Source organism: Drosophila hydei, unplaced genomic scaffold (assembly GCF_003285905.1).
Source record: "Drosophila hydei strain 15085-1641.00,03,60 unplaced genomic scaffold, DhydRS2 tig00000063-arrow-pilon, whole genome shotgun sequence".
NCBI classification, from domain to species: Eukaryota; Metazoa; Arthropoda; class Insecta; order Diptera; family Drosophilidae; genus Drosophila; species Drosophila hydei.
This window is the reverse complement of record NW_022045657.1, coordinates 5,829,188-5,853,473: the sequence shown is the minus strand read 5'-3', so window position 1 is coordinate 5,853,473 and position 24,286 is coordinate 5,829,188. Positions and strand designations below refer to the sequence as shown.

General features: G+C 41.3%; 2 protein-coding genes and 1 long non-coding RNA gene across 4 annotated transcripts; 1 reads left to right on the top strand and 2 right to left on the bottom strand.

Moving 5' to 3' along the window:
* Positions 1 to 93: 93 nt before the first annotated feature.
* On the top strand, positions 94 to 14,795 carry LOC111601491 (la-related protein 1). The gene is given in 9 exon segments (XM_023318079.2): positions 94 to 563; positions 1,519 to 2,514; positions 9,319 to 9,478; positions 9,481 to 9,558; positions 9,590 to 9,673; positions 9,836 to 9,903; positions 9,973 to 10,988; positions 11,372 to 13,650; positions 13,711 to 14,795. Coding segments are annotated over 8 exon segments (5,235 nt in total). The 5' UTR covers positions 94 to 563; positions 1,519 to 1,710; the 3' UTR covers positions 14,457 to 14,795.
* LOC111601492 lies at positions 5,204 to 7,039 on the bottom strand. The gene is made up of 3 exons (XR_002751555.1): positions 7,026 to 7,039; positions 5,606 to 5,713; positions 5,204 to 5,429 (listed from the first exon to the last, which is right to left on the bottom strand). It is a non-coding gene; the product is annotated as an uncharacterized LOC111601492 (long non-coding RNA).
* Positions 14,796 to 18,959: 4,164 nt separating the features above from the next.
* On the bottom strand, positions 18,960 to 24,139 carry LOC111601428 (SWI/SNF complex subunit SMARCC1). Of its 2 annotated transcripts, none has more exons than XM_030222932.1 (8): positions 23,910 to 24,139; positions 23,686 to 23,811; positions 22,486 to 23,413; positions 22,096 to 22,426; positions 21,152 to 21,929; positions 20,877 to 21,090; positions 19,459 to 20,487; positions 18,960 to 19,358 (listed from the first exon to the last, which is right to left on the bottom strand). In XM_030222932.1, the coding sequence occupies exons 1-8, from the start codon at positions 24,024 to 24,026 to the stop codon at positions 19,222 to 19,224; spliced, it is 3,660 nt and encodes a 1,219-aa protein (XP_030078792.1). In that variant the 5' UTR covers positions 24,027 to 24,139; the 3' UTR covers positions 18,960 to 19,221. The 2 variants fall into 2 exon arrangements, with proteins under 2 accessions (XP_030078792.1, XP_023173772.2); XM_023318004.2 differs by having other exon boundaries at positions 19,459 to 20,481.
* Positions 24,140 to 24,286: the final 147 nt, after the last annotated feature.

Genomic DNA, 24,286 nt, shown 5'->3' with positions numbered 1-24,286 from the left:
TGCAGCGTTGCCATCAATCCAATGGTATGTATTGGCTGTGAATGGCAAATGGGCTATCGATATGTTTCTCACGAATGCGATATTAACAACAGCCCTGCTCTTTTCCTTTTCGACCGCGACGGGTAAAAAACCACATGTCTTGCTCGGTATCCGAGATTTATTGAAATTATGCTGCACAGTGCTGTTAAAACATAAATAAGTGCTTATCGTGTCAACTAGTAACTGGATAACTTTGCAATTTGTGACAATCTGTGTAAAATAATTGCATTCGAGCTAATTCGTAACCAAAAAACGTTCTAACTACCAACCCACCAGCGCGTGAGTGAGCGAGCGAGAGCAAGTTAGTGCGAGTGCAAAGAGTACGGAAACCGCAAAGCAAAGCATACGAAATAAAAACAACAACAACAGCAGTAGCAGCAGAGCATACGTGAAACGTTAGCAAAGCAACGAGCAAAGCAAAAAGTCGAATTGTGTATCAATTTTTGTTGTTGCTCTCGTGTTGTTTTCGTCGATTTGCTATAACGATACACGTACACACACATATATTGTGATTTAAGTTCTTGGTGCGTAATTTTTGTTTATTGGAGAAAAAAAATATTTCTTTTGTGTGCACATACATATATATATATATATATATTTGTTTAGAAATGCGTCTCTGAAATTTGAGCTAGTAGAATATTAGTGCAGCAGGCAAGGGCTAGCAAGCTGCATAAACAGCTGTTCGTTGGTCAGGGATGCACAAAATGCAAGCATTGTCATTGCATAACCACGTTTGCGGCTTCTCCAGTCTGGCGATTTTACATCGTTTTTCTCTTTTTAATTTATTCGGTGCTAGCAATATATTGAGCATTTAATTTTTGAATAATTTTTACTGTTTTATTTGGTATTGCGTCGCATTCAACATTCTGTTGCTAGTCTCATACTCTAAAAAAAGTGACAAGAGTTGGCAGCGCCTTTTTTAAGCGTTTGTTGCTTTTTGCGCTGCTGCTTCGTACTAGTGTGGGGGGCATTCGCGACTGTGGCTACTGCTTCGCCGCGCCTTAACCTCACTTGTAACACTGTGTGGCTGCATAATATTATACTTGAGTTGCGTTTTGTCATCAATTTATCGTACCTCATTACAAGCGTATAATGCACCGTTTCTGAGGCGAAACCAAGCACATACTGACGACAACGAAAACAGAACACAAAATCCAATTCGTAAAGCAGCGTGAAAATAAAATTAAAATTGTGATTTTGTATGTGTTGCAGCAGTTTTAGCAGCAGTAGCGCAGCACCAGCCAGCTCCAGGTCTGGTGCGAGCAGTGGCAGGGGGATATGGCATATTGCTAGTGTACAGACGTAAGCCGCAAGCAGGTGCCATCCAGTTAAAGCTTTTGCGTTTTCTTTTTTCGGTTCTCTCGGTCTAGCAAAGGTCGAGGTGCAAATTATATGTATGTAGGAGTATGTGTATGTGTGCACTAGAAGAACAACAAAAGCATTTAATGCTAATTTCTTAACGTTTTTACAAATTTACAGTTACTGTAGCTCGTTTGCTCGAACTCGTTGAAATCATTTGTATCTGGCAAGAAAGCACCAAAGAGTTTCCCCATCCAACAGCAACAACAACGAGAAAAGAGCAACCAGAGCAGAGCCACAATCTGGAGTAGCGCAAAGAAAGCTGCCTACTCAGAGAATAGCAGCAGTAGCAGCAGGAATAACAAATACAACATGTCCAGCAGCAGCAGCAAGGAGGATGCCACTGCATCGAATGCCGGCGCCGTTACCGTTGCCGCTGTTGCTGCAACTTCCAATGCAGCCACTGCCTCATATGCGAATGTTGTCCAGAATCTAGACAACAAGAAGTCAGTTGCCGCTGCTGTGGATAACAAGGAGAATCAACCGAATTTGAAAACGCTCAAATCATGGAGTGAAGAAACCGCTGCTGCTGAGGCTGCCGTCGAGGAATCGCCCAATGTGGGCGAAAAACGTGCCGCCGCTGGCGGCGACAATACCGCTGAAAATTCTTCTGAATTAGATGACAATAATGACTTTTTGCCGGTTCTATCATCGCATCATCGACGTGACCGGAAAAAAGCACGCAAGGACAAGCCGACGCCGCGAGAATTTCGCGACAAGCAACAGCCATCAGCAGGTGGCAGTGGTCCAGGTACAGTTCAGGGCCAAGGCCAAAAGTCGGCAACAGGACGCCGTTTACCCGGCGGCAGCGAAGCCGACGGACGCAAGCAAATGGCCAGGCAACGAGCGCCACGCGGCAACAGTCCACGGAAAAACGTTGGCGTTCCAGGCAACATCAGCAGCGGCAGCGGCAACGTCAGCGGCAGCGGCAAGACTCAAAAGGAACGCAAGTCTGATACCTCACCCAGCGCCAGTCTGGAGGCTAACAACAGTGGCAACGAGGCCAAATCTGGGGACCCCGATGTCCAGACAGCCGCCTCAACTGCAGCATTACCAGCTGCACCACAGCCAAAACGCTTCATCGCAGCGCCGCCGCCAAAGGTTAACGCTTGGAAGGTAAGTTTTATTTTTCATAAACAATATTCAAGATCAGAGCGGGGAGTTGGGTTGATACTCTTTGAGAATCCCTTTAGAAATACATCTTATATATACAAATAATTAAGCTAAAATGAATAAAAGAACAATTCGCTATTATTGGATCTGTAATATCAGTATTTCGATAAAAATTCAATTAATCTAAAGAAACTAAAGACTCTTTCTTCCTCTGAAGATCAAGTGTAGATTATGACCCACCTGCTCAGCTGCTATTGGGCAAATTTCCTTGTATATCGTAATTCCACAATTTGTTAATATATAATATGACAGCATAGCTCTGGTATACAGTAATAAAACATGTAGCCAAAGCGTGTGCCCATAAACGACTTTGTTTTTGTATTGTTTGTTGATCTGTTGGTAAACAAATGTGCGTAGAATGGCGTAAACACATTTAAAGTGCAAAGCGTAATAGCTGATAAATACAACAGGGAAACGAAGGCAACATAGAAACACAACAACCGAGCATGCAAACACGTTTTCTTCATTATCATTGTCTTTGTTGTCGTTGTTATCATTTATTTATCCAAATCGTAACCGTATTTACATTTGGATGCACTAGCATTGCATAATATTTGATTGAAGGATTTTGTCAAAACAAGCAGCAAGCGAAAGCAAAATCGAGAAATTCAAAAACAAACGAACTCAATTTGTTGGTATTTTGTTTTGTCTTCGTTGTATTTTTTGTTTTACGTGTATTATGCAATACACGAAGGAACGAAACTAACGCCGGCGATTGAATCGACGAAGCCCACAAAAAATACGCCCACAACAAAAACGACAACAACAACGCTAAATGCGCAGGCAATCGGTTGTTGTCTTTTGCTCTGCCCATTCACAGTCTGCTAAAGAGTACGAGTGGCTGAAAGAAAAAAAAAAAACAAAATATTTTAATTGTTTATTGCATTGTGTTCATTTTATATTTTTAATTGAATTATTTGAATATGTGTGTGTGTCTTGCTGAAAATTGTTGTTTATTTGATCTTGTTTCTTTTGCATTTATCACACGAAAAACGAGAGAAATTGTATAAATGTACAGTTATAAATAAATGTCAAGGTCAGCAGTGCTGGCGCTGCGTGAACGTCAGCGTCAGCAATTGTGGTTTGTTGTTTATAAAAAACGAAGACAAAATAAATGTGTGATGTAGCATTAGGGTACGAACGAATGCAGCAGCAAAAGAGAAAAAACGAATGGGTGTGGCGAATATATGCATTTGTGTGAGTGCATGCCTAATGCAGGATTTTAAGGCGAAGGAACAGTTACTCTCTTTCTCACGGTCTCTCTACACTTGAAGGCATTTGTTGCAAGACTTCGCTCTATATGAACTAAATACATAAACAGAATAACTAATTTCGTTTAGGCATAACATATTTCTGTACTAATTGTTTAAACCACCCTCGTATAAGTTTGGCACTTTGTTGGCCTACAATATGTAAATAAGTAGAATGCAAATTGTGCTAATTAGGAAGCTTGAAGCTTCTTTTTAAAACATTTGCGCTGTTGCCGAGGTGAACACCGTCATAGCAACAATAACAACAACAGCAGTTACTCTCGCTTTTGTTTCGTTTGTTGTTGCTAGTGTTTTTTCTGGCTGTCACACGGGTTTTTGCTATGTCGGCTGTTCTTTTTTTTAACTACTGTCGACGCGTCAACTTAGCCGCTGCAACCCAACGCGGAGCAGCGCGCCGCTGTGAATTCAAATCAAAAAGTAAAAGCAACTAGTTGACGTGTGCCGTTTCAGACGTTCGCAACGCTCGTGCTCATAACCAGCATTTCGGTTTAGACAACTTTGTCGATATAATTTTGTAAAACTATATATTCATTATTTTATTAAATACTAATATGAAAATAAACCAACAGTCATTAAAAATCCTAATCACTTCGAAGTCTCTCTTAACACGTGTCGTGTTGCTAATAGTAACCTCCCCAATTCACCATACTTGTCTCGTGGTGAATACTGAATTCGCTCTGAGACACAGTGATTAAAATACAATACAAATTAGAATTATAAACACAAGCAAAGACTCATACATATGTGTATAAACATATGAGTACTTGTTGAATATCACCAACGTTTCACGCTCTCTCTCTCTGCCTCCGCTTGTTTTCGTTTGTCGGATTATGTGTATGTGTCTGTGTATTCCCGTCTCGTGCCACCAGAACATACCGTAAAGACCACTTCATGTGCTCGAGTACGAATATGAATGTATGTGCGTACATATGTGAATAATAATGAAAAGCTTCAAACTACAGCGCAGCGAGTGAAAAGTGACAACTATACGAGGAATATCAACAAAAACAAATAGACATGAAAACGAAAGTAAATATGCAATCAACTTAATAATTTAATGAGCTTACACAGAAGTGCAAGATCTAAATTTAAACTCAAACAATTGGTGTCAGCCAATTTATTTATTTAGCAAATGTGCACGTGTACATATACAATTTTTCGTTCGCAATTTATATATATATATATATATATAAAGATATATATATATATATATAATAGCGGCTCTCTGTAATTTGAGATTAGTTCCAGGTCGTTACACATAATACGATTTCATTACGAAACTAAAATTGACATATAATATATATAGAACATAGTATATATACAGCTCTATCTAATTTCCATTAATCAGTGAATTAGCTTTCTCTTAAATTTCTGATTTGCATTTTTCCTTTACGTCTTTCAATACTTCCATTATGTACACGTATCTTTATTTCTGTATATAGATATACTACATTTTTATACGCTTGATTTCCTTATGGCGAATATCTCTGTTGATCCACGTCAATTTGTAAGGTGCTCTTTTGTTTCCTTGTCTTATGCTCCATAAAGGGGTATATATAATATGTATATATGTTTTTCTTGTTTTCACTGTAAATGGAAAATATACGATAAATGGATAGATTTATATTATTCCTTATGGTTCCTTTATGTCAGCTTAGTAAAGTCCACATTATAGTTTTAAATTTTCAGTTATGGACAATGTAGAAACAGACTCCTTCGCATAAGCCTATCTTTAAGTTAGTACAATCTATAAAAAATATTACCTGCTGTTGTCAGGATTGATAACGTATCCAACTGATCATCTGTTCAAATAGTTACGATTACTTGGTCTATCCCCAATCAACACTTGGATGTTTCACTCCAAATATTGTCTAAATTAATTATGTAATATCGGGAATATTTTTTTTAGTTTTGTCTTGTTTTTTTTGTCTCTAACGACTAAGCCCTCAAGTCACGTAAGGTCTTGAAATCGGCTCTTAAATATCTTTCATAGGCGTCATATCATTAAATGGCGCGTTTCGAAGTCAACAAGTAATACTCTCACTCATTCTTCAAGGTCGTTGAATTAGCGATGATTAATTATTAGACTTATTTTATTTATTGTTCCGATAACGATTCAATATTTATAATTGTTTACTTCAAAAGTAATGGAACATGAGCAAGCAAGAGCTTAACGATAGTTCTATGTGGTTCGACTTCGGTTAATATTTATTTAGCTAAAAGATCCGATTATGGTTCTATTCATTTATTTTAGGTACCTGAATGCTTAGCTTGGTTTAAAAATTAGTATATAATATGATTATTGTATAGAGTTATTAGTTTAATTATGAAAATTTCGGAGAGTTCAAGAAGTCGAATTGGTAGTATAGCTTTTCAATATATATATATATATGCCTTTCAATATGATTAAAGTAAAAGTAAACAGAATCAAATCGAATATTGTATTCAATAATGATTTTTATATATTCCGTCGATCCAATATTTTCTTGAACTGCCATTTATGATCGGTGCCTGTGGGTTCGTAACGCGGTTAAATAAAGTTCATCACTAGTTAAATAACACAACACACACATTTATACTGTGCACTGGGTCCAGTTCGTCAACTTATCATTTTTCCAATTGTATAAAATCCAATAAGAAAATAACAACAATGCTAAAAATAGCAAAGTAGAAAGAGCATAAAGAAAAATGGCCATAAATTTGTTTTCATTTGAGTGCTGACCTTTTTTCTATACTTTTTTACGCTCTTATTGTCTATTTGTCAGCCATTAATTGATAAGACTCGTTCGCCATAAGTTGTCTGCGGTCTGGCGAGCATTCCAATCAGCTGGAAACCTACATAGCGAGTCAGTTGCCCCGCGTGAAAATACCCTCCGCTGATTTGACTTGAAGCACGTTTGCCTGCTGATATCTTAGTGATTTTATAAATATTTTTACATAATGACATTTGCGGCCGGCATTTTCGCCATATGCATTACAATTCGCTAAAACGTAGAAAGACCCAGAGCCGAACCGTACCACGCCACAGCACTTCCTGAGGGGCAGCAGAGTGGAAACTCGACTAGAAAATGTGGGTCTTTTTGCACGTTCTTTTGTGTGTTTTCGCTACTGTCAGTTGTTATTTCTGTACGATTCGGCTTATAAGACTTGTCGCTTCGGCTGCCGACTGCGTTGTTAACTTACGACTTGTTTAAGAGTATATTTAAAGCTGTTATATTGTGCTAGAATCGTCTCAGTTGTCTTTCAGCGATCGTTCGTTGTGGAACTTTAAGAGCCACATACATACAGATATCTGTCATTAAAATATAACTGCGTTATAGCTACAGCCAAAGTGTTATATTGGCAACTCTATTGCGTATTACTGTGACTTCGCGAGGCAAGTTTAAGTTCTATTTTGCAAATATCTTCAAGGTTTCGTTTATCTTTGAGCTATGTGATGATTGATATATGTTATATGCTATATATATATATAGATATACATGTGTATATCTGATATATATGTTTTCTAAATTCATTAAGCTTGTGCCATATGAATAGGCTCTTCTAATCAATGACCTTGATTTATGAGAAAATATTGAGTACAATAGAATCCTAATCTAAGTTCAATAGAATTTTTATTTTTAAACTGTTTATTTTTATTTACCAAATACGTCAGAGCTGGGAGGTTCAAATGTCTTTAAAGTGATTAGAGCAATAAATACGTACGTATGTCCGTACATATATTTATTTGCTCGTAGTAAATGTACGAACGAAATTAAATACTTTTATTTAAAGATCACGCTGATTGCACATGGGCTTGGGAAAGTGTTTGAGTGGAAAACTACCGCAACTAAGAATGACTAATGCTGAGTCCTGCATTTGAGGCTGACTCATGGAAAAGCCCATTGTTGTTTAATTGATTATTTTTGTTTTTTTTTTTTTATTGTTCCGCAGGAGATATTCTTAAAATTTGAGTACGTGCTGTAATGCGCGTTTCTTGGTTCTGAATCTGATTACAGACAACAGAAAAGACATATTTTAATTCATACTTTTTTATAAATGGCAGCACAGTTTTCATTAAATGCATTATAGTATACAATTTTTTACTTGAAAAATGAAACACGCGCAATTCATTGAGTACTTTCTCTCTTGGTCTCTCTCTCTCTCTCTTCACCTCTTAATTTCGGTCTCTTGCATAGAGCAAGTTTTCCCACCACCCGCAGTTGCTGCGTCTGTGGCCTACGTGCCGAAAATCACATGTTGTTTATTTTTCTGTTTTGTTTTTTTTTGTATCGCTTTACAGTTACAAGCTGTTGCGAGCGAGACAAGAAATGCTTATGCTTATTGCCAACTGTTGTTTTTGCTTCTGTTGCCTACATGCTAATTATTTGTTATTTTTATTTAAAAGGTAACCCGTTCAATACAGTATATATGCACATTTTGAAAACAAACTAAAATTGGAACGCTCTCGCAGTGCATGCTTCTAAAAACAAAAGAAAACAAAAATAAAACCTGTATTCGTTTAGTATACAGGGTGCTCAGTATCATGCGCTGTCTCTCATTGCCTTGGTCCCCGGCAAACTGGGCCTCTCTCGCTGCGCTCTCTTTCTCGCTCTCACGCATGAAATAACCGGCGCATCGGCTGTTTTTTGTTTTTATTTTGAATTGCCTTCATGTTCAATCTTTGTTGCTTTGTGAAACCAGTTGTTGTTGCCTTTTGCCTGGCCCTCTTTGTCCACTGAGCGCCATTATTGCTGCTGTTGTTTTTGCTGCTGCTTCCATCTTCGTTGTGCTCGCTTTTGCTCACGTAGTCAACGCGTGCACAGCGTACGACGGCACAGACCCGAGCACCACTACAGAGCTGTTGTTATTGGCTTTGGTTCGCTGGTAGCGCACAGAATTCAACTAGCAGCTCAAGAGAACGGACGCGTTTTAAAAAGTGTTCCACGCTAACTAAAAATAAGCAACCATTTGTTTAAACAATTTGTGAGAGTGAGAGCGGCGCACAACTAAATCAATTTCAACGTTGTGAGCAGTAGAACAAACAATTTCGCCGAGTGTGAGTGTGCGATAAGATATGAAGAGTTGCATGCGGGCAAATTAAATTATAACGTGTGTTGCCATTAGATTAATGTCGAACTTATTTGTGCCAATCTTAAGGTAATTTTTTTCCATAATAGATTTATATTATGTATACATATGTATACATACATACATAGTAGCATTTGCCTGTATCTTGCAAATGGGTGCCTTGAACCGTATCTGGGTTAGGGACACTCCCCAAGTCCAATTGCTGCCAGCTTTAGCATGTTGTTGCGTTTGACATTACGTTCTAGGTTATGGCTTGGAGTAGGTAGAAGAAAAAAATGTGGAACAGAGTTGAATTGATTTTTCAATCGTTGCAATGACGCACACATTACAAATAAAAATGTTGAGCTCTTTCAATAACAATAACCAATTACCATTATTTTTTGTTTATTAAAATTATTTCATGCAGATATCAACAAAACAAGTGGGCAGCCCTAAAGCTGGCAGCTCGCCATTAGACAAACGCGTCTTGCAGCCAAAGGCACAACAGCAATCGAAACAGACTGGCAGCAGTGGCAACAACAATAATAATAATAGCAACAAAAAGACACAGCAGCAGCAGCAGCCTCAACCGCAGCAACAACAACAAACGAAACAGCAACCGCAACAGCAAGTGCAACAACAGCAGCAGCAAGGAGCAGCACAAACGGCAAATAAAACCACTGCAACAACTGCAACAGCAACAACAGGAGGAGCAGTAGCAGCAGCAGTAGCAGTCGTAGTACCAGCGGTAACAACATCAACCGACGCCGTTTCCACAAACGGTGAGTAAACATTCTCTCGCTATTGCGCTCCATCGCTCTCTTTGTTCTTTCGTTTTGTTTTTGTCTCTCGGCGCAACTGCGTCGGATATGTGAAATGACGTGATGTTCCGATTGGACGGATTGGAAATAATTCCTTTATTAATAATACTTTCCATTATACAGTTGATGCCACTATTGCGGATGCGCTCGTCGGTTCAGTTGTAAAGGACAAAAAGAAGGTCAACCAAAAGGTAAAAGAATTTAGCCAGCTCGAATTTTTGGCTCTTTTTACATAAATTAGCTTAACTTCTCGCTTCCAGGCTAGCGATTTCAGCAACGTCGGTGAGTGGCCTACGCTTATCGGAGGGGTTTCTGGCAGTGGCAAAGCCACAGTTAACGAACCCAAACGTAGTTCAACTAAAAAACAGCCTGTGGCCAAAGCAACAGCAGGAGGAGTAGCAGCAGCACCCACATCAGCCCAACCCGCAGCATCAGTGACTACAGCAAGCGCTGTCACAAACGACACTAGCGCCGAGCCAAACGTTGCCGCAGTTGCCACCAGCAGCAGTAGCCAAGTCAATAACGCCGCAGTCAGCACGAGTCACGATGCCAAAAGCCAGCGAGAGGCCGACCAACCCACTGGCAGCGCAACTGTCCCAGCTGCTGGCGCCCTTGCCGGAGCTGCCATCAATAAGAAAATACCCAAGCACAAATGGCGTCCGTTGCAAATCGATTTGGCAAAGTCTAGCCGCCCCAAGCCCATTGGCGGGCGGCCCAATCGCCGGTTCAGCGATGATGCATACGAGCAGCGGCGTCCGCCACGCACTTACAATGAGCGCACCGGCCCAGCGGGAGCCAGAGGCTCTGAGGGCCACTCAGGAGGCACAGGTGAATCGCGGGCACATGGTGGCCGTTATGCGTACAACGCACGCACATCTGCTGCGTCCGAGCGCGTGGATTCCTGGCGTAGCAGCGGCCCCAGTGCCGCTGTCTACGATGAGCAGCGCCCAGCCACAGGAGCCGAGGGGGCAGCAGGTGCCGCGTCAGCGCCAGGGGCTGGCGGGTTGCGTGGCCCACGCCGCTTCCGGACGCCGTATAGGGGTGGCCGGCAAGGGCGCGGTGGATTCACAAGACCGGGACCAGGTCGTCCAACTAATCGCATACCACGCCATCTGCTAGCTTCTGGCGAGTATGCCAACTATTTGCCGGCGGACGCAGCCGGCGCAGATTCCTCGCAATCATATGTGCTCATGGGCACACACTATTTCGGCAACGTACCTGCTGCCTACATTGAAATGGACGCTACTAGCGTCAAGGAGGCCATTAAGAAGCAAGTGTAAGTATTTTCTGTAATACAGTCTGATTAATATTATTGTATAATTAAGGTAGTTTCAATTAAACAATGTAGAAGCTGCACAAAAAGTCTGTTAAAATAAGAATCCTTAGGGTATTATTTATGAAATTTGAGTGTCACTAAATGGAAATTTTCTTATTTTCATTTTACATTTTTATGAGGAATTAAATTTTTGGTTGATGAACAGCTGCGTCTCAACTGTATGATTAAGGCAACGAAATTGGCGTTAAGAGAGCTTTTAAATTCAGGCCATGTTAATGTCATATATATATATTATATATAATATAATAATATATATATATATATTAGCTCCTGTGATACACTTCACATGCGTTTTGATTAACTTGGCTTATGCTTTCCCACAGTGAATACTATTTTAGCGCCGATAATCTCACAGGCGACATCTTTTTGCGCCGCAAAATGGACCCAGAGGGTTATATACCGGTCACTCTGATCGCCTCGTTCCATCGCGTTTTGGCGCTTACAACAGATGTGGCGTTAATTGTCACCGCCATCAAGGACTCGGACAAGCTGGATCTTTTCGAGGGCTACAAGGTCCGCACAAAGACAACGCCCACCATTTGGCCCATTAGCGATATCATTGACGAAGCTGACAAGTCGCAGCTGCAACAGCAGGCAACCGTTGCTGTGGAACAGCAACTGCAAAAGAAGACGGAAAAAGCAGAAAAGTTGACTGAATCGGTTAAAGAGGCTGGGCAGCCGGAGGCATCGTTGCCATCTGAACCATCATCACCACCACCAGCTATATTGACCGCTGCCATGGCCACGAAACCATTGAGCAGCATACCGCCGCCGCCGGTGCCACGCAATTCGCAAAATCTGGTGCCCAAAATGCTGCTGGAGAAGCAGCGACCTGCAATGCCGGGAGTGAACTCGGTGAATGCAATCAGTGCACTCACCCAGCGTGTCGAGGGCGTTGTTGGTCAAAAGGCGGGGGTTGGTGCAGCGGCTGAGCTGGCCGATCATCTGAGCGGACTAGCCGAGAGCGTCAAGCCAAAGAGCAGCTCGACTCCGGAAAAACGAACAGCGGCGAAGGCAGCTGGAACTGGTGAAGGTGATGGGGTAGTAGCTGCTTTGGTGGCGGAGCCTGAGGGCATGTGGAAAGAGGTAAAGAGACGCTCCAAAACAAATGCTTTAAAAGAAAACGCTACTAAATCTATCAACAACAACACGTCAACACAACAGCAAACGCTTTCACAAACGCTCAACAACAACAATAACAATGTCAAAAATGTTAAGCCCAACAAGAACAACAACCACACCGTCACTGCAAACGCCACCACGACCACGTCCATATCCACCACGTCCTCGTCCTCGTTTAAGTCCTCGTCTGCATCCAACGCCACATCCAACGCCTCATCAGCCAGCAACACATCCATCGCTGCCTCTGTTACCACCAACGCCACCACCAACCCCACTACTACCACTTCCACTGCCACAAACAACAATAAAAAATCATCTTCTGGCAACGCTGCTTACACGACCAACTCCCAATCCTCCTCCAAAACAGCTGCTGCTGCGCCATCCGCTCAGTGCCATGCCGAAAAGGAAGAATTAGACTTTCAATTTGACGAGGAGCTAATGGACCCCATACCCGCCACCGGACGCATTAACAACTTTACCGAAAACTTTTCCGACGATGACGAATCCGATTACGAATTTGCTGACCGTGACATCAACAAGCTGCTTATTGTTGCCCAGGTGGGCCGCGCGCCCAAACATGATGGCTATGATCGCACCGCCGACTTCACCTCACGCACGAAAATCACTCAGGACCTAGAAAACATAATCAACGATGGGCTTGCCAACTATGAGGAAGACTTGTGGACCACCACAAATGTGGTGCCCAACACTGACTATCGCACAGTTAATGTCATCTCACAGGCAGACTTTGAGAAGTTAGCGGTTAACAAAAGAACAACTAACCAGTTGGCACATCAACCGCCGCCACCGCCACCCAGCTATGTGGAGGATCAAGAAGATGCCGACGGCACTCTGGTAGATGCCGATGCCACACTTAATTCGACACTGAACTCCACGTTGAAGTCTCGACGTGCGCGATTCTATGCTGCGCCCAACTCGCACTCAATCGATCCCCGCACACCCAGAAAACGCAAATTGCGCCATACCGCTAATCCGCCAGTGGAAGCTCATGTGGGTTGGCTGCTAGACACCGTGGAACATCGGCCCCGTACCACCTCGATGGGCTCATCGGCTGGCACATCACCCACTACATCGTCATATGGTTCATTTGGATCATCAGTGCCGCAATCGTTACCCGTTTTCCAGCATCCGTCGCATGCGCTGCTCAAGGAGAACAACTTCACTCAGCAGGCCTATCACAAGTATCATTCACGCTGTTTGAAGGAGCGCCGTCGTCTGGGCTATGGTCAATCTCAGGAAATGAACACCCTCTATCGCTTCTGGTCCTTTTTCCTGCGCGAAAATTTCAACAAGAGCATGTACAATGAGTTCCGAACGCTAGCGCTAGAGGACGCGGGCAACGGTTTCCGCTATGGTCTGGAGTGTCTGTTCCGATTCTTCTCGTACGGCCTGGAAAAGAAGTTCCGCCCCAATGTGTATCAGGACTTCCAGGACGAGACCATTGCCGATTATGAGACAGGTAATAACTATATTCATTAATATGCATTATTTCATGCTAATCGTCCCCGTGTCTTGGTAGGTCAACTGTATGGCCTGGAGAAGTTCTGGGCTTTCCTCAAGTACTATAGGAACGGAGAGAAATTGGAGGTGCAGCCGAAATTGGCCGAATATCTAAAGAGCTTCAAGAATATTGAAGACTTCCGCGTTGTGGAACCAGAGATCAATGAAATGTTACAGGGTGTTGGCAGCCTGACCCCAGGACGCCAGCTTAATAGGCTGCGCAGCGTGTCCGAGAGTGATGGCACAGCTGTAATAACTGCTGGTGGAAGGCGTTTAAACACTACCATTACCAATCGCAGCGACTATGTGGGTCGTCTGTTGCAACAGCAGCAGCAGCAACAGCAGCAACACCAACAGCAACATCAACATCATCAGCATCAACAGGGCGGCTATGGGGGTTATGGTCAGCAGCAAAATCGTCGACGCACTGGCTCCTTTGGCAGCAGTACTGTGCGCGTACGTAGTGGTTCCTTGGGCAATAAACCACAGGTGGTCAATCGCAATTATCAGCAGGGATCACAGCACGAGCTACGCCGCGGCGGCAGTAATTCTGGCCTAGCGCCACACAAACAGCGTCAACAGCAACAGCAGCAGCAGCAACAACAGCACAAGTCAAAGCCACAGGCAGCCGCTCAGATTGGTGCACAGTTAAATGCAGCACGCGCTAGTAATTCAACTGGCTCGGTAGCAACGAGCTCAACCTCAACGGTAGCAGCAGCAGCAGCAGCTGGAACATCTTCCTCCACGTCATCGTCAAAGAAGTAATTTGTAATTACGCAGCGAAACATATGGATTAAGATTAATTATGGCCTACGATTAGCTTGGAGCTTGTGGTTGGAGGGTTTCGTCCAACGGCTCCATTCTCTTTTGTTTATTCATAATTATTCATATTTTTTTAGTAGTATTCGAGTGACGCGTTATGTGGGGACATCCGTTAGCGTTAGACTAATTAAGTTAAATTTGAAATTTGTTTATTGCAATTGCTTAGAGTTGGTTTAGTAGTTACGATTAATTGTTTCTATTGTTTTTTTCTCTCTTTCTCCACGTCTAACTGAAACGAATGCTTATGAAATGCTCAATGTTTGTTGTTAGCACATACATACATACATATACACACATACACAGACACACACCCACCCATATACTAAAAAATACAAACACAAACACATTTACATATACATATTCACATACACAGGCAGTCTGTGCTATGTGCCCAGTGCCAACCAGCTATGAACTAAATTTATTATTTTACATTTTCATCGCTTTTCATTTTTTGTTTGTTCATATTTGAATATATAGATGTTTAGATATTTATATATTTTGTACGCAACAAACAAATTTCCTACAGAAGCAGCGTTGATATTTAAACGTATTGCCATGAACTGTTGTACTATATACGATAAAGATAAAGGTCAAGATATAACGATAAATAACCCTACTATAGTTACCAAAAACGACAAATGTAAACGAAATTAATATACAGAAACCAAATGATCTTAAAGCAAATCAATTTTGTACATTAAATATGCGCAAAAGTACATTCAAGTTATATAAATATATTTATATGGCACCCCTATATATATACATACATGTGTGTATATATATTGAGTATATATACCGCATACATTTCTTGTGTGGCCCAGGAGCAGAGTGTTACTGTTTAAGAGGCAGGCGTTTGTTAACCTTAAACTTACCTATTGAGGCACGGGGCGCCACTGCCAGCGAATTTTAGTAATTTAGGCATTTAAAATGTATCCGAAATGAAATGAAATATCTAAAGAAAAACCAAAAAAAATCTAAATATCTAAATCCAAAATCAATTTTGATTTTACTTTCTACCGAGCATTGCACTGACCGCACTCACCTCACTCCTCTTCAACGCCTACACCCACGACACTCCCAGTTTATAAAGCCAACCATGGCTAAACGAATCACCGAAACATATATCTTTTTCAACCCGCCAAGCATTTAAAGTTTATGTTTTGCAAACTGCAAACCCTCTTCTACTCTTAAGTTATCGCACTTGTTACATTTATTTGAAATACAAGAAAATCTGAAAGAAAAAAATCTTCAAAATATGAAAAATATCGCAAAAAAAAGTTTAAAACTTACAAAAATGGCAATTCAGTGCATAGGAAAAAAATAAGAAAAACAAACTATAAAAATAAACCCAATAAAAACGAAATGTGTTTTGCATAGCTATTAGAATTAGATTTAAACATATGTGAGAAATCAAACGTAAGCTTACTATTGATAATTACCTATATACGATATACATATGACTCTAAAGCGTAACTACAATTTGAAAATATATAAGTGAAGCTCACGGTGAAGTTTTGCTTGATGCACAGTTAGCAAAACTGCGAAATCAGCTGAAAATCCTAATCAAACATGAACTAATCCCAATCCATTAGCTCCTTGGTTTTTGCTTCGCTCATCTAACGATAAGCAACCAAATAAGAAAAGTGCAAACAAATGTCATTACACACAGACTATATAACAATTAATTATATATTTTAAACATTTAATTATTTGTAAATATTTTTTCTGCTTTTAAATTGTCGCTCCCTAATTGTAAAACACTCACGCACACACACACACAAACTTTCAGCTTTCCCATGAGCTTAACAATATATATATATATATATATAAATATATATATATATATATATTTTAATGACATTTTCAACCAGGATTCGGCTGTTGCATACCTCGTAATTGTATATTAATTTGCGGTCCAAACTGTTTCAATTCTTTCCACACTGAAGTGCGCAAATCTGTTGAGTTTTGATTATATTTCATTTTATAATTATTAACTAAATGGGTACACATATTTTTGACATTCGTGTCGTACCCCTTAAGTTTCAATTTTTTATATATATAATATACATAATACGATTAATCTATACAATTTACGAAAGGATGCAAAGTCCGAGTAAACGCAAAACAAACAAAAAAAATAATAATTAATTTTGTAAGCTACTTAAATGAAAATACGAAAAAAAAAGAAAAAAATCGATTATTGTGAAAAACGTGATAGTTTAAACCATAAAGATTAATATTTACTATTATTATATGAATAATTAATTATAAATCATAAAGCAAAAAAAAAACGAAAAAATTCATAAACTAACGTAAACAAAAAAAATATAAAAATTTTTTTAAAATTAACAAAAAAATGTTAAAAGTGAGTAGAAAAACTAAAACAAAAAAATGAATAAAAAAACTTGAAAAAACTCAAGAGAAAAGATTTTTTGCTGCATTTTTCAAATTGCACTGCTTTGTTAGGTAACGGCTGTTGAAGTGACTTGAGCTTCGCGCTATTCGCGCCAGAGGGCGCCACGAAATGTTGCCGCAACATGCTGCGTGAGCGCATTTGAGCTCATGTTGCCAAGGACAATGGAATGCATAAGTAAACATAAACTTACAATGGATAAACAAGTCGACGTTTTGAGCTATTTGTCAATCAGGCAACAAACTGCACACCAAGAACTAACACACGCACACTCCTCGTTGGATTTGTCCATTCGGCTCTGGGCTGGGTGTCACAGATTAACTCTTGGCTTGAATTATGGGCTGGCACCAAAGCCTGGCCAGGCCGACCCCTGTGCCCCGGCCGCTGACCGGGGCGAACTACTTCACAAATCCGAAGAGAAACAAAAAGTCGACGCATGGAAAAATCCTGTATAAAACATAAGAGCGATCAAACACCCACACACACCGGAGTGAAGGGCGGCTCGGAGGCCAAAACCAAAGATGCCAGGCATTTCCGTCTGGCTATAGCGTAAGGCGCTTAAAAATTTAAAACCAATTTTGAAGCGCTTTAAAAGGACGAAGCCTTATTCCTTATTCAGTGTTTAGATTGTGTTAGCAATATTTTTGGCCCAGTTGGGGGACGCGAGTCTTTTGCCTGGCGTGACCGCAACCTAGGATCAGCCCAAGTGTAATCACCTGACCCTCGTGGCGCCGCTAGATCTTACGTGTACCTGTATATCTGAAGGCTATGTATGCATGTGTATATATATTTCAATTGCTTTACTTTGAATGCATTGAAAATGAGATAGGATTTTTTTTGAGTTACCTAAGTTTAAATCAAAATAAAATAAAAAAATATTTGTAAAAAACAAAGCCAAATTGGGTAGATATTAAAATATAATTTTAGGCATGTGGCTGCCACGGCTGGCGTATGCAAGGCGCAATCTGGAACTGCAATTTACGCAGTCATGACTATCATAGTATTTAAGGATATATGAATGAATGACTTCCTCAGACTACAAAGCGCAGCAAAGACTAATTTGCTGTGAATGTGATGATATACTGACAACTATCCCAACTCCATATGCTGCAGTTTAGATTGTTTACTGACCAAAAATTAGCTCATCATTATGTAAGCAGTGATTTAGAATCTATAGTTTCTATCAGGTCTGCCACGCCTTAACCTGCTTGTTACATGCATTTTCACAAAGCAATTATTTTGATATATTGATTTTTTCGTGAAAATATTTATTTAACAATGTAAAAACTCTTTTACACGAAGTGAATAAAGGATTCACACTTGGGATTAAAAATAACCGTGGCATATGGAATTATTGGATATATATTCGAAAGATAGGATTTATTTATTCGTTAAGTTTATGAACGCTGTGTGATGGGCGAAAATAATTATTATTTCTGAAGCTAATCAATTGCAATAAAATTGCAATGCAGCAAAAATTCTGATACCAATTAAGTGGGAATAGTTATCTAACATATGAAAGAAACTTGATACGTCTCTAGCTCTTATAGATGCCGAGATCGACGCGTTCACACATACGGACAGATAGACAGACGGACAGGGCTCAAACGACTCGGCTTGTCGTCCTGATCAAGAATATATTTTATATATATTGACATTGACACTGGCACTGAGCATTTCAAAGTTAATTTATAAATTTAATATAAAACTCGGAATAAGGCCATACTTCGAGAGTCACAGAGGCATTGATCTTCATTTCATTTGGAGACGCTGCAGTTAACTCTGGCTGCTGAAGTAAACGCCACGCCTCGCGTGCACCTCGATATCTCTGCAGCAGTAAGGAATTAGCCTCTTCAAGCAGCGCCTGCCTGAACGACATCTTCGTCTCTTGGCCTAGCATCCGCACCTATACAGCTGTGGGAATTGTTTTTGTAACCGGATATTTTGAAAATGTGTTCTCAGTTGACTGTGTCTACAAATCAACTTGCAATGAGAAACATTCAGGATCATTAAGTAAAAATACATTTAAATAAAATATTGAACGATTTCGTACATATGAATAGACTTTATTTTGATGCAATTTTGGATTTGAAACTCGGTTCAAAGTTGTGTAAATATTGAAAAGGCGCCTAGTCAAATCAAATGTACAGGCGCCACGACGGGTCTTTAAAATATACTAATAAAGGAATTGCAAGCAGGAGTAGACGGTTGGGTTATGGGGGAGGAGTAGAGTATACAATACATACTGAGAGCGTGCAACTTATAACTAAAGTTTTCTCATGCCTACACGTAGCTTTAAGATGAAGGAGGAGGAGGATTAGCAGCAGGAACGCTTGCCGCAGGAATGCTTGGAGCAGGCGCAGAACTAGGCGCAACTGTTGCCACGCTGGCGACCTCGGCAACAGGTGGAGCATTAGCTGGCGGTGTAGTATCTAAAAAAAGAGTTCATGTTTATTTTCATTCATTTTAATTTAAACAATGTTGATTAAAATGCTATTTTGTGCATTCAATCTAATATTATCTTGCACTTACCCATTGGTGTGGGCGCCTGAGATTGAGCCACAGGTGCAGGCAGCTCGCCTGATGGTGTTGGTGGCGGTGCTGCCGCAGGTGCCACAACTGGCGGTGCTGTGAATGGTGCACCATTTGGTGCTGCTACAGGTATGTGCGTCGGCAACGGTTGGTGCTGCACCGAAGGCGCTCCCAGCTGCTGGGGCGCCGGTGGTTGGAGTGGATGTTGCTGCTGTGCCTGCTGTTGTTGGGGATGATGTGGCGGCGGTAGTTGCTGTTGTTGTTGCTGCTGCTGCTGCGGTGGCATTACCATGGCACCTACTGCGGCACCCACCTGTCCCTGTTGTTGCAGCTCCTGCTGCAGACGGTGATGCGCCTGTTGCCGCGCTCGAAACTCGGCTGCCTTCAGCTGCTCCAGATGAAATTGCTGGCGCTCAGTAATGAGCTGCTGTCGCTGGTATTCGAGTCCTTCACGCTCACGCTCCATAGTGGCCTCCAGCTCCTCGAAATGCCTCAATTTGATTTCCAGCTTCTTCATTTGTGTCTCCACCAGCAACGCTACTAGAGACTTGATCTTGCGTTCTTCCAGCGCTGCCAAATGCTTTGCTTTGACAGCTGCCGATGCCAATGCTGCGGCAGCTGCCGTTTGCATATTGTTCTCGCTGAAGGCTCCATCCTTAGATGAAGGACCACCGCTATTTGTATCGTTACTGCCATCCTTGGTCTCACCGTCTCCACTGTTGTCTTCGGTTTTGATCTCAATATCGTTGTTCGTGCCAGTCTCTGTGGGTGAGGAGTTGGAAGCCGTTTTGCTTGAGGCGTTGCTCGTTTTGTCGGTTTTATTGGCTTTGTCGGCTGCGTCCAATGACGGTGACGAATCTTTAGACTTTTTATCTGTGTTATTGGTGGTGGTCGTGTTGCTTGTTGCTGTAGCTGTTGTTGTAGTTGTAGTTGTTGTTGTTGTTGATGTTGTTGATGTGGAACTTGAGTCTGTGTTTGTGTTGAGCTTATCCGATTTCGTTTTGTCTTTGGACTTGGCATCGTCTGTAGCTTGTATGTGAACAAACGCAATAACGCAATACAAAATCGGCCAATTTTTCATCATTTATGTAAATTTTGTAAATAAAAGAAATATTAATGATAACTTAAAAGATTTTGAAAGATCAACAGAAACTTATGTCGGAATACCGAAAATTTTCATACATTTGCAAATAAATGTAACTGCTAATTCATATTACTTAAACAAGTAAAATAGCTAATAATAACGCTTAGTAAATTGAAAAAACTAATTCGATTTCCTAATGTTGTTAAAACAGGGATTAGTAGACCGAACAATTCTTATATAGAAATTGTAAAATACAAAACTGAAACCTATATATCGCTTCATTTAAAAAGTTATCAGTAATCAAATAATCAAAGCTTGGGCATGCGTTGCTTACCGTCTTTTTTGTTAATATCCTTTATTTCCTCATCGTTGCCGCCTGCCGTGGAGCTGCTGTTGTTTCCCTCCTTTGATTCGTCGTCGTCCTTGTCGTTGCCTGTGCCAGCAATGCCGCTGTTCGCCAGACCAAAGTTGGGATTGAATTTGCCACCTGCAGAGGCCTTTTCCACGTTCTTCATATGGTTGTCCATTATAGTAGCAGGCACCTCATCCTGACGAAGGAAAATTTCCATTAATAATGTAACTCTGGAGCCCTTCTATTTTGCGACTTACCTTTATGGCGGCGAATTCCTCCATGGCAGCCTTCGCAGCGGCAGCAGCAACACGTGGATCTACCACGGATGCCAAAAATGCTACTGTCGACATAATTGGATTGCCTGACTTGCTAAATGGAATTGGCTGACAGCCAAGCGGTCCCAGAAAGCCGCCGTCATCTTCAAGGTACGGATCCTCGATGGGCAGACGCAGGAAATGTAAAATGCATTCGTCTTGTGTGCGGGTACCCACATGCTCGCACACCTTATTCCAATCGTCCTTGTGCATCTCGAGACCCTCGAGCAGAAGCAACGTCTCTTGATCGGTCCACTCTCGCGACATGTTCGCCGCCGTACGATTTTTCATGGCGGCCGGTTTTTTGGCATATTGATCCAACTTCAGACCAAACTGACTAACCCCAGAAGCTAAACCGCTGGCTGCACCATTCTCCAGTGTTTCCGTCTTAATGCCCAGGGCGCCGCCACTGCCTTTATCGCAATCCACGCCACCTTCCTTGCCCATCGGTTTCTTATCAAGATCAAGTAGTGTCTTGGCCGCCGATGGTTGCTGTGTTTTTTGGGGATTGATCGCCTGCAAACCTGATGGCGTATCCGACAGTATGTGAAAGTGCGAGGTGGGAGGCGGGCCCATTGGCGTAGGACGCAGATCAGCGTCAATCTGATAGTTAATCAGACCCCACTGCTCCAAAAATGCATGCACGCGCATTATGGCGCACACATCGCCTGCCAAATTACGTCGACAAGCTGTACTCGTTAAGTATTCAGTAGGATTCAACCTATAAAGAAATACAAATCAATGAGATTAGATGTGAAATCGGTTTTTTAAAGTTTACATTTGTTGTCATCTATCTAAAAGCATGTGAAAGACACCGTAATGCATGCATAATTATGCATTTTACATGGACATATACGGATAACATAAATCATAGAAAAGGAACTCACCTATAGGTGTCAATCATGAAATTGCGATAAGCCATGTAAATCTCTGGCGTCTTGGATTTGTTCTTGCTGTTGAAGAACTCGGGCATGGCGCGTTTCTCAATGACATGAATCGAGTTGTAGTCAAACCAGGCGGAATATGAGGGCACAATTATGTGATGCGTCTGCTCGGTCACATTGTCTTCCATGTCTTCCTTGGCAGACGATGAAAATTCCTGGGTATTGCTGTTGTCGCTCGTTTTGCCCGTCTGTGAATTGTCGCCATCGCCAGCGGACATCGCTTGCGCAGCACTACCGCCGGTCATTTCATCATCTAAATCAGTCATGGTGCCACCTGATTACCAAAGATATAAATAACTACAAAGCCACAATTGAGTCGTGTAGATAATTTACCTTTAATGGGCATCATATCGTTGTCACCACGTGATTTGCTACCGGGTGCTGGACTGGCTGTCGATTGCAGCGCCGAATGCGTTGCCTTATGCACTTCCTGGATATTAGGCTCCGCCGGTGGATCATCGAGGTCCCGAGTAAGATCCTCATCATCCTCGTCATTTCGTGATTTCTTATGTATGACAGCTGGGGAGCGCTTTCGCTTGCCCGGCTTCGATGTGGATGTGGAGGTGGTGGGCGACGGCGAGCGACGTCGTTTTTGTTTACCAGTTCCACTGCTTGTGGTGGGCTTCTTTTTATCATCGCCAAAGGACATTATGTCGTCGATGGACATACGCTGTTTGTGCGTCTTTTTTTTGCCCAATTCATCAACCTCGTAATCTTCCTCTGCCATCCACTCGTTGTACTGCTCCAGATCCAAAATCCACGAGGCAGCCACTCGCCAACGTTCTGCAGGCGATTCCGGATTCTCGGGTATATTATCGGGCAAATCGAAGCTGTTCAGCGTCCAAGAGTCATATGACTCAGGGAAGTAGTACCAGTGAAGCATGACATGATTGCCACGCTTAAAAATAGGTCGAGCATATTCATCAGGATGTGGATCCACCACGGGATAGACGATGTGTGTGGCATCCTCCTCGTCAGTGACGATTTCTACCCGTCGATTGTCGAGAATCTCACGTAGTCGTGTCTCAAAACTCTTCTCAATCTCTGGTCTGATATAAATGTAAGGTATGCGATAGAGATCTGCCTCCACTAGAGCTTGCTCGATCTCGATCAGTAATTGTATGTTGGGGTCTTTGCGGGTTGGATTCTTGCCAATAGAAAAATCAAATTTCTTGCCACGTTGCTCGGCACGAAAACGAAACATGGTAGAGAAAATTATACAAAGACCTCCTCCATTTTTGAAATCCAAAAAACAGCGCATCTACCAAAAATAAAAAACAACGTTATTTATTTGTGGACAGATATTCATAATTTATAATTTTACAAAAAAAAAAAGAGTTAATAATTAATTATACACGACTTTAAAAAGATAATTCATTGATATATATATATATATATACATAACACTTTAGTACGTGAATATATAAACAATCGTGCCTGTCTCAAAAATATTACGTGTGCTCATCTCTATCGCGCGTGTACATACAAAACATTTTGCACACCCAAAACACCCTGTTCCCCCAATACACTTACCGGGATTCTCGTCGCCGGCGGTTCTGCCGAGTTTTTCCCCAATTTAGCTTCCACATATTGCAAAAATAGTATTAAAAGCTGTGCGAGTGATTCCTTCGTTATTGGTTCTGAGCTATGCGCCAAATACTGCAAGAAAGATGCACGTAAGTTATCGTATGTTTTCAATTTGGTTGAAGCGCCATTTTTGTTTTCGCTTACGGTGGCGGCGGTGGCGTTGTACTCACCTTTTTACAATTCTTTTGTAGCCATAGTCGTATAGACTCAAAACCTTGCAGCGTCTCAGGCGATTGGAAAAAGTCAATGTTGGGACTTCCGTCCTTTTTAGGACCGAGAGTGTTCATTGTGCAAGACTTTTTTATACTTTTATTTGATATTATGCACAGATTCACAGTAAAAAACGAATATTGAAAACGCTGCAGCAGAAATAGACGCACACAATTAGGGTGGCGGAGTATCGATACCACTTAAGTATTGAAGTGCATGTTTATCGATATAATAAGTTACTCGATACCAATTACACTCGTTCTCTGAGTACAAATAAGATATGACTTAGTTCACAAGCTATTTGCTGATTTATTAATTTTTTTTCGTTTGGAAATGG

Coding starts and splice junctions, on each gene's coding strand:
- LOC111601428 (XM_030222932.1), bottom strand. CDS start 24,026: ATGAACACTCTCGGTCCTAAAAAGGACGGAAGTCCCAACATTGACTTT. Junction 23,414..23,685: donor CGCCGGCGACGAGAATCCCG/GTAAGTGTATTG, acceptor TATTTTTGGTAG/ATGCGCTGTTTTTTGGATTT. Junction 21,930..22,095: donor TTCATGATTGACACCTATAG/GTGAGTTCCTTT, acceptor ATTTCTTTATAG/GTTGAATCCTACTGAATACT.